Genomic DNA, 10,821 nt, shown 5'->3' with positions numbered 1-10,821 from the left:
TTATTATAATATATATNTTNTNTNTGTNTGTGTNTTGTGTGTGTGTGTGTGTGTGTGTGTGTGTGTGTGTGTGTGTGTGTGTGTGTGTGTGTGTGTGTGTGTGTGTGTGTGTGTGTGTGTGTGTGTGTGTGTGTGTGGGTGTTACTACTTCATAAAAAATATAGATTTTTTTGCTTATATGAGACTAACATTACATTTGTCATACGACTACCTAGAACTTTCTTTCTCACATAGTTTTACTAAATCAAACATATACTTATTTCACTTTAAGTTCTAGAAGTGTACACTCATGTACAGTTTAGTTATAGAAAACAGACTTATTGATATGTTTGAATACATACATGCTGCTGTAAGACTTTCATATGTAAATTATTGTCATTATTGCGCAAATTATCACATATATTTTGCTAGCGTAACTGCATGAAATGCAATGTTATTCACTGATATTAATTCATTTACACATAGTGTTAAGTAACAACATAATTTCATAATATTTGTTTTCTATGGTATAATTATTCAAATCTCTTATTTGACAGTAAACAAGATTAGTAGAACTGGTGTGATTTGGGGCTGTCGGTGTACAACTGACACACGACATCTCGTCATCACACATATTAGAGCAATACCCTGAGGCGTTTCTACACTCTCTGGGTAGTTATGTGATTTGTGGTTGGTACGTATTTTATTGTTATATAAATATTATTCGTAATTTTTGTAATTATAATTTTTTATGTTATATTAAATAAATATTAGATAATTATTAGAATTTAATTATTATTTTAGTAAATACTATTATATATTTTTTTAAATTTCAATAATTTATTTTAGAAGTTATATTTAAAAAGAAAATTAATTAAAAAATACATAGGCTTCTATTTTTTTAATAAAATAAACATTTTTTAAATTTTTATTTAATAATGTCTAAACTTTTTTTTAAACTTTTTTTAAACTTTTTTGAGATTTAATTTTTATATACTATTATTAACATTCATCATTATTATTACAAAAAATAAAGAATATAAAAAAATAATCATTATAGAGATAAAATTTAATTTTTTTCTTGGAGTTTTATTAAGACATTATCAATAATGAATTTCACAGTCATGGCGGCAGATAGTGATGGTGATCTGATCGAGACGGTGGTAACCTGTGAGGGTGATCTTGGAGATCCCGAGTTCCCTCGAAAGTTTGAAATTATTGTCGATCATCTCAATACCTTACTTTGTAAAAGTAAATAATTTAATTTCATATTATTATACAGTATTAATTATTAATGTTAATAATATTTGTTGTATAATGATTATTAATAAGCAAACGATATACAATTTACAGAAAAAGGAGATGGTCTGAGAGTAAATAAAATAGAACCATGGAATTCAGTCAGAGTAACATTTTCAATACCCAGAGAAGCTGCTTTGCGGCTTCGAGAGTTAGCAGCTCAGGGTTCTCCAACACTTACACAACTTGGCATACTCTCAGTACAAGTCGAAGGAGATCAGGTAATTTATACATTCGATTGGATTTTATAGATTTACAAATATACATACATTTTAATAATACCATTTTTTTTTAATTCCTGTAAAGAAAAAAGAATGATTGTTAAATGAGACATTTTTTGCAGGTAATATCTTTAAGGATAGCCAGTCGCTTCGGTGGAGATGCGCAAGAAATTGTGCTACATTCTGGAACTACGCAAGATGGTGGAGCAAAATCACAAGGAGATGCTACTAATATAGCTGCTGCTGACAGTAACCCTTCAACGGCTTTGCCTGGTCCCAGCAATGCTACCAGCATTTCGTCGACGCTACATAATGTTGCTCAGATAATAGCAGCTGGTAAATTCTTACAAATTATAAATGATCTAAACAAAAAAAAATATGTACATAACGAATAATGTTATATAAATTTCTTTGTGTTTTCAGGAACATCATCAGAGAAAGCTCCTCAGTTTCGTTCTCCAAATGTAGTCGCGCCCACAGACTGTGATCCTATTCCACCGTTTCTTACGAAATCGGCACAGTCCACATCAGCGGGCAACACTGGTGTTTCCGGAAATCAGCAAGTAATTAATCCTAGTGCATCGCCCAGAAACAACTACAATGGTCCTTTCCCATTTGCCAGTATGACACACGCTGCCCAAGCAATACACAATCGCGAATCGCAGTCTACAACTATCAAGAATACGATGCAGTTCAAGCATCATGCACAACCGCCACCACCATATCCATCTCAAGAAAATTTGGCGACAGTTACGGCATTGACGACCGGTCACACGACAACACAACCAGTCGTTACTGTTGGACAGTTAACGAATCAGTACAAATCCACGACGATTGCTACAACATCTAGTCTGTCACCAAACAACAGTACCAATTTGGCAGGGAGTTCGAACGGTAGCGGGAATCAGGTCGCCCTGTCCAGTCCGTTACTTGTGAATCTTTTACAAAATGATGCTGGTTCACATGCGAATAACGTTATACCTGGTCAAAAAATGTTACCGCCAGCTGTTATCGACAATCCTGGACTTACCAATCGCATGAGATCCACCAAGAAACCTACGGTTAGGAGGAAAGATCTCTCATCGTCACCGAATTCGGATATAAGAAGTGAAGACTTGGTCCTAGGGACAGCGACGACGCCGACTATTTCCGATTTGCCTCAGACTTCTACATCATCGGCGTTCGCGACTGTCAACGTTAATCAACCGTCGACACTTCCGTCGCAACAACACACTGCAGTCAACGTGATCGGTGCTGGCACTGGGCAAAATATGATGCCACCACAAACGGTGCAACAAGTGTCGGCTAGTGGACAGATGCAGCAGCAGCAGCAGCAACAGCCAATTTTACACAATCAAGTACAAACGCAGCAAAAGTTTCCCATTAGGCAAGATTTGGCTCACAGAACACCATTACAGAATCTCTCCGCCAGGCATCCGGTGAATGGGCAGCAGATTAGAACACCATTGCAACGACAGTTATTGATTCAACAACAGCAACAACAACAGCAACAACAACAGCAGCTTTCGCAGCCGCAACAAATAAATCAACAAGTTGTCTCACAAGGAGTGGCGCAATCTACTTTGCTCCAGCAGCAGAATACAAACGCACCATTACAAACTGCGTCCCTCATCAATCAGTCGATGTTGCAGCAACAACAACAGCAACTGCAACAACAATTGATACAATATTCGACGGTAGGCTTAAATGTTACGCAACAACGGCTAGGTTACTTAAACAGTCAACGTCAGCAAACTCCACCCCCTTATCCGAGGCAACCGGTACCTCAACAAACGCATTTAAGTCAGCAGAATCAGGGTCTCAATGTACAACAACAGCTGCATCACAATCAGGTTAAGAACATCAATACGGATACTAGCGCGAGTTCTGATTTTCGTTACGGGCAGAGCCAGAATATTCTTAGTAGAAATTATCAGTCTTCTGCGAGCAATGCTAATGGGACCACGTGGAACACACAAAGCAATTCTATTCCACAAGGTGCTCAAGTCAACACCACACGTCTGTCAGTCTCGAATCAGGTTTCAGGTGCCTTTCCTCAATGTGGCTCTCGTATAAATAATTCTACTACTAGCATTGCTCCGTCTGTCAACAAGACGGAAACTTCCGAGTCTCCGAAACCGGAAGAGGAAGCCCCGGAACCGGAACCGGAGCCAGAGTACACCTCAACCGGGAAAATACGACAGTTTCTGATCAATCCTCTGACAGGACACTTAGAGCCAATGCCCAGTGAAAGTTCAGATTCAGAGCCAGAGAGTGCAGTGGATAATCAGGACGATTTCTTTTCCTTTCCGTCTCCATCGAACGACAGATCAAATTCCATATTCTCCGACGATGACGCGGACAGCAATTTTTCAAGAAGAAACGATACGACGACAAACACGGATCAGTCCGATTCCGAAACAACGGCAAAGTCTACCGCCAGCGAAGGAAGCTTGAAACATAGTAGAATAAAATCCAGTAGGGATACCGCGCATAGCCCGATGCCGGGAGAGAAAATCAAACTACGATTAAAATTGGAAAAATCAGAGCCGGTTACACCAGCTTATAAGGTTGATGTTTCTTTTGTGAATACACCGCCCATGCGGAAAGCCGACAAGTCCGTGAATAAAATGTTTGCCGGTGGTGTCCCGAGCACGGGGACCGGTGACGAACCGCTGCGAGTGCCTCCGTTACACATTTCTTTAAGAGGACGTAACGCTTCAGTAGTACAAAGAGAAAAAGTTAAAAAGTCTCTAAAAGAGAGTGAGGGTGATGCAATTAAGAGGAGAGGTAAATTGAAGAAGATGAAGGAGTGCATCGATGGGAACAAGTTGCTACAGAAGAGATCATTAAACATGATTATAGGCACCTCGTCTGCATCGAAATTACCTTTATCTACTTCCACAATAAACAATGCCATTTGTAAAGTCGGCAATAACATATTGCAAGCCGCTGCAGCCAAATCCAATGCCTTAAAACAAGAATTACCGGTGGATGCTGTACGATTACAAACTGGTACCACTACTAAACCAAGTTCGAGTAAAAACAGTGACATGGATGACATACCGCTGAATAGTAGAATACCGTCTCCTTCGAAGCATAAATCTGCGATTGCGAATCAATCTTTAAATACTCCACAAGCTTTAACGAAGACTCAAGTGGATCTCGATGTACAGAATCATATGCAAGAACATAAGATAGGAGGAGGTAAGAAATTCTATTTAATAGTACACAAATATTGTGTGTTTGCTAGTTACTCAAGTATTTATGAATAATAATTATGTTACAGGTAAAACGAAGAGAAGGGATTCTAAGAAAAAATCGGAATCTGGAGATGGTTTACATCGAGAACAAAATCTATTGTCGGGTGGTCGAATTTTAGATAATCAAGCGAAATGGAGAAAGCTCGCTTTTAAGGGCGATATAACTCATACAATAAGAAAGCCAGATTCACTTTTAACAGGAAGTGATTTTAGTACAATCAAGAAAGTTGGCGAAATTCGAAGAACGAGCGATAGCGACATCAGTAAATCAGTCATTGAGAAGAGTAATTCGTTGAGTAGTGTCGCTCCTAAATTAACGGAGCTTAATGGCGTGAAGAAAGACTTAATAGCTAGAGAAGACAAGAGAAGGCGGTTAAGTTTGATGGATGAAAAAGATCTGCATTTAGGAGGTGAACATTAATTTTTAATTTCATTATATGCAATATCTATTGTAAATTATTAGATTATTTATAATATATATCTATTTGCAAATCTACATTCTAAGTAATTAACTTTTATATGTTACAGAATCTCCAAATACAGAAGTTACACATTTTAACAATCAGAAGACAGCTCCTGAAAATTCTGCAACGGTACCAAGTATCAAAGCGAACGCCAGTTTGTCTTTTGAGAGTGATTCTGGATTAAAATCGACAAATTCATCGATACAGCAAGGTGATACCAGAAATCCATCAAATTCTGAGACCAAGATACCTATGCATATAGAGACTACGATGAAAAATTCTCAGCCTGTGGCAAGGATGCTCTCTGTTAAGAGTAAATCTGATATGGAGAATTATATCGCCACTGTCAAAAGTCAGAACATGGGTCAAAAGCTGAAAAACCATATGATTGCCAAGAGCGAGAATTCCATCATAAACAGGCACAACAAAACAGTTGAACAGTTGAACTTTAGTCATAAGAAGACAGTTCAAAATCATGTTCAAAAGCAAGTCGACAAGCCAACGGTAGAGAGCAAGATGGACAGCGCGTCGCAAAGGATTAGTTTGCTGAAGCCAAGTTCGGTAATCAGCAATTCAGTAGATCAAGTCCCCAGATCGCAGAATGTCGACGTAACAGTGAACAAGCCAACTTTACCCATCGGCGAGATAAACGTGACCGAAGCAAAAGTGAAGCAGAAGCTGCTTGAAAATACAGCAGTACCGATTGGGATCGGCGTTGACGCGAATATCGAGAGAGTTGGTAGTGGCGGTGGTGGCGAGGATTCCGGCATCGAGTCTATGGATGCTCTTTCGGAAAAATCGCCAAACCAAGGGGAGTCTCCTTTGCATAGGCCGGCATTGGCAACCGAATCGGTGACACAAAGCAGTACGAAGAATGTAATACAGGGGGAACCCTCCCTATCAACCACCAATAAGAACGTGCCTTCCTCAACTAGTAGTAGTGATATGTGTTCAAATTCCCATTCGGAACTTCTCAAGTCCAGTGGCCCACAAAGGTTAAGTCCTGTGTCTGTAACGAGTTATTTTGAGAATCAGTTGAATCGCAATATATCAAATTCCAGTGAACACGACGCGAAGAATGTGTCTAACGAAAAATCGTCGACAATTCCGAGAACTGGTGGTGGACATAGTGATTTGGTTGCTAGTTTAGATACAGCGAATAATGACAAAGGTATGCCCAGTCCCCTGGTGACGGGTACAGTGACTGTTGTGACAGCGTCTATAACCAGCAGTATAAATAGTGATAATAACTTATTGCAATGTGCACATCAGCAAACAAAAGACTTCTCTGATAAGGACAGTTCTAGTGTTAAATTAGAGAGTACTGTTAACCAAAATGATCAGGGTAAGGCAAACTCTAAGCACGAAGAGTCGAGAGCTGTGGAAAGTGTATCCGAGGACAGCACGAAGGCGGTTGTAGAAAGTAACAGTGCAATTAGACTAAGCGAGGAACCTCACGGACAGAATAATAATAATATTAATAATAATAATGGTGTGCCTATAATACAAAATCACGTTGCTTATAATAAAGTTGAAACTGTAAAGCTCGATAATGCGGTCGCGAACAATGCTAACGCGGCAGCAGATAATTCTTGCTCGAACGGTGAGAGTTGCAAATCAGAAATCAAAGTAGAATCTAAAATTAACGTAAAAGTGGATGACACCAGGCAAACCGATCGGTTCGAGGTCTCAAAAAATAGTAACGTTCCACTCAACACAATGTCGGTTAAATTAGAAACGTGCACTGAACAAAACCAGAAGTATAATGTACAAAGTCACCAACAAATCATGCTCAAAGAGCCTTCTGTAAATCTGCAAAAAGTGACGGACGAGTTGGTTAAGAAGATGATTAACGACACGAGCGATCTGAATGCAGGTATCCAGTCACCTCTCCGCGAAGATCCGCAGCCTATCCGAATCACACCACCTTTGTACACATATTCCAATCCCGTGGTACTGCAACGCGATGAAACTCCGAGTCCAGCGGCACAGAATCCCGAAGTGGACTCCAGTGATGTGGAGCACCTTAAGCGTAAACGTAGGAGAAAACAGGAGCTTGAGGGTCGACAGGACGTCATATGTATAGAAGATAATGATGAGGGACACTTTGTGGAGAGACTAAATTCCAACATTTCGGAGGAGTATGTCAAAAGGCCACCGAAGTCGTTGCTAGAGCAGTTGCTGATTGATATTCCGAATGACAACAATGAGAAAAGATCGCTGAGAACTAGATCACAGAAGTTGAATAGTCCGGATATTGCCAAGACTCCGAAGAGCAGTCCTCACGGTCCTAATAAATTAGAGGAACGACGTAGTATATCGCCCTACGCAAAAGCAAGTCCAAAACTGGCAGTATCGAAACTGTCTCCTAACACGACAATAAAAATAGGGAAACGGAAAAGGCAAGAAAGCGAGAGTTCCGTTGCATCGAGCACAGCTGATGATCCACAGCCAAGACCAGGTAAACGGAAATGCTCAGAGAATGCTGCAGAACTTATTAAAGCTTGCATGGGTGTAGAAGAGACTGGTTCTATAAAGAAACAAGTACCTGGCAAGGAAGAGCAATCAAAGAAGGGGTTCAACATATTGGCAAAGGCTAAGAAAGGTGTTTATTTCACGCTATTATTTCTCTGTGTGTAGTAGTTGAGTCTTTTTTACATTTTATCCAAATATCTTTTTTTTTTATTCAATATTTTTCTACATATACAGGCTGTTTAGCTATTAGCGCATCAAATATTAATGACAGATTTTTTAATAAATTTCAATTTGCATGAAAATTTCTCTTTATAGCGAAAATTTTATGAATGACTTAATTGTCTAGAGTTTCAAATATTATAATCTTTTTGTATGTGTGTATGTATATATATATATATATATATGTATGTGTGAATTCCTTTAACAAAGGATATATGTATATGTATAAATATTGTAACGAACAATAGTCTTTTATCAAATTTTCGCTAATCTCGAATTTATTAAGGAATTTCTCATTATCAGCTAATGCGGTAGGTGGACATCCTGTATATATTATAGATGTATTGTAGCAAATTAACAAGGACTGCCAAAAACAGAACTGTTTATATATACAAATTAGAACAAGGAATTATTCCTATCGAATACTATTTATTAATTAAAGCTTGCGAATATGACAAGCTTATGATAATAATTGTCGATTAAACAAACGAAGTAATTTAAATTATTAAAAATAGCTGAAGAACATTAAATATTTTAATACTCGACACACAGCTATCTCTCAATCTCACTCTAACGTGTCTCTAGTTCTAAATTCACAGATTCACCTGTCTTTCACAGATTTGTCTGATTTATAATATTTGAGCCAGACTTATATGTGATACAAGCATTTTTATATTTTTAGGTCCCATTGTGGTAGAAGTAGATTCGTCTGATGACGAACCATTGATTGAGTCTGTAGGAAAAGCAAGAGTACGATTGTCAGATGAAACATCCGCTGCTTCCCCAAAGCCCAAAGATCAAAAGTAAGCAACAATGAATGCATTCTTTTGGCCAGAAAATAAAAGAAAATCTAATCTCAGAGATTTGAGAGTTCTGCTATGTAAGATAAGCTTTTGTTATAAAGTGAATTTAAGCACAGCTGTTTCTGGCAGTCAAATTAATTTCAGTAATATATCAAATTTCAATGCCAGTAATAGAGTGCAAAGAGAGAGCCGTTTGTTAACCACCAAGCAACCGAGCACGGCAACTGTGACAATGACGATGACGACGTCGATGTCGACGACGACGATGACGATGACGACAACGACGGCGATGACGATGACATCAACGATAGCAACAATAACAACGACGCCGACATTGACGACTATCTCTACGACTGCAACTACGGCGGCGGTGGCAACAACAGCGGCGGCAGTTACTATTGGGAAGGAGAGATTACGGGGCACTTCTGTATCCAGCAACGAGTCTGTGGGCGAAGTAACGACAAGAAGGTCTGTACGGCAGAATACAGCTTCACCTCTAGCTACGCCAGCAAGCAATACTAGGGGCGCATCTAAATCGTCAGACGATATTAACAGAAGGAAAACTCGTAGTGGTGCTGGTACGTAGTTGATTTGTTCTTCAGAATAACTCATCTAAAGGGTATGCAACTGCACTTAATCTTTAGATTTGCAATTATCAATTTATTCTCTATAAGCATGTTTTGTCTACTTCTTGTTAATGTTAAGATTATTTCATTTAAATTTGCAGTTTCTATTTTTTTTGCGTCATATTTTTATCCTTCCTCCTCAAGTTTTTGGCATGTCGTGTCAAAAAAATATAGTAAAGACATTAATTATTATTTTACACGAGAGATATAGATGTTTCAGTGTTATATATTTTGCATACTATTTTAATTGAGAACACCTCGTACAGCGGGAAAACATTGTTTTAGTAACGGCGGAGACAGCAGAGCAAGCGAAACGGAGGCGAATATCCCGAGAAAACAAATGACCTTCGGGAAGTGACCTTGACAGTGATTAGCTACCGCTCGTCAAGGCCTATCTGTCTGATGGTAAATCCGATATAAACGGGTATTTGATCGCCGTGTGGCTGGATCCAACCTGGTGAAACTGTATGCGTCACACTAGCGCACAACGTTGCTGTATATGTATCGGGAGTATTGTATTAAAAAGAAGTGCTGGACGGTGTGAAAGCATTTCGTGATGTAAAACATTTGTTGGCCGATATTAAATTAGTCATGTATATAAAAGATAGATAATATCTGCGAGTTTCTGTTCAGTCTTTCTGTCTCTTTCTTTTTTTCTTTTATCTATTTCTTTTCTCTAGAGGTAAGAATTACATTGTTGCAAGTTAAGGAGTATTGTTTGTGTGAAAAGAGTTTTGTACGTTTAGTAAATCATTCATTATTAATTGTTATACCTTTAAATGTTTAAGAATAACGCGCATAACGAAGATAACAAGAACAAACTGAGAGCAATCTACTTTAATTATCTTTTCACCGTCTAGCGTTCTCATTTATGCTGTACTCCTATAAACAGCAAAGTTTAGTTACTCAGATATGACTTGCTCAATGCATTACACTACGATCTAAGTAACTGAACTAACCCAAAACTGCCGAGATATTGTATGTAACTTTCTTTTACCAGTCAAATGATTCATTCTATCCACAAGTACTAAATTTCATTCTTCGATGTGCAATTTTCTATCGTCGTTATTAGATGTAAGAGGGAAGAAAAGCTAGAGCTTTATACATTTAAGAAAATTTAAAAAACTCAAATTATATTTATGTTTCGGGAATCATCTTCTCTCATATAATTTCTTTCGTTCATTGTATCAGTACAAAATAATAACGGTAAAAGAAAGTCCAAATTTTTAAGGCATTAAAACCGCGATCTGATTGTACTGCCGTAAAGTAATAAAATACATATTTACCGTGGACAAATTTATTAACTGGTGGAGCTTAGATTGCTACTCTGACGACTTTGCTGATAGACTCTGTTTAGAACAATGTCTCTGTTTGTGTATACATATTTATTTATTGTGTCATCTCTATTTGTTATGAAAGTTTTCTGTACATATTTTAGATAAAGTGCACACTATATATATATACATATATAT

General features: G+C 38.0%; 1 protein-coding gene across 1 annotated transcript; it reads left to right on the top strand.

Moving 5' to 3' along the window:
- The first annotated feature begins 1,103 nt into the window (after positions 1 to 1,103).
- On the top strand, positions 1,104 to 9,707 carry LOC105625590 (putative mediator of RNA polymerase II transcription subunit 26). The gene is made up of 9 exons (XM_012206913.1): positions 1,104 to 1,230; positions 1,333 to 1,499; positions 1,622 to 1,835; positions 1,923 to 4,706; positions 4,789 to 5,172; positions 5,291 to 7,831; positions 8,603 to 8,723; positions 8,892 to 9,301; positions 9,616 to 9,707. The coding sequence occupies exons 1-9, from the start codon at positions 1,104 to 1,106 to the stop codon at positions 9,705 to 9,707; spliced, it is 6,840 nt and encodes a 2,279-aa protein (XP_012062303.1).
- The last annotated feature ends 1,114 nt before the right edge of the window (positions 9,708 to 10,821 follow it).

This window comes from Atta cephalotes (genome assembly GCF_000143395.1).
Source record: "Atta cephalotes unplaced genomic scaffold scaffold00003, whole genome shotgun sequence".
Lineage (NCBI taxonomy): Eukaryota > Metazoa > Arthropoda > Insecta > Hymenoptera > Formicidae > Atta > Atta cephalotes.
Note: the sequence above shows the minus strand (reverse complement) of the source record. Positions and strands in the feature narration are given on the sequence as shown.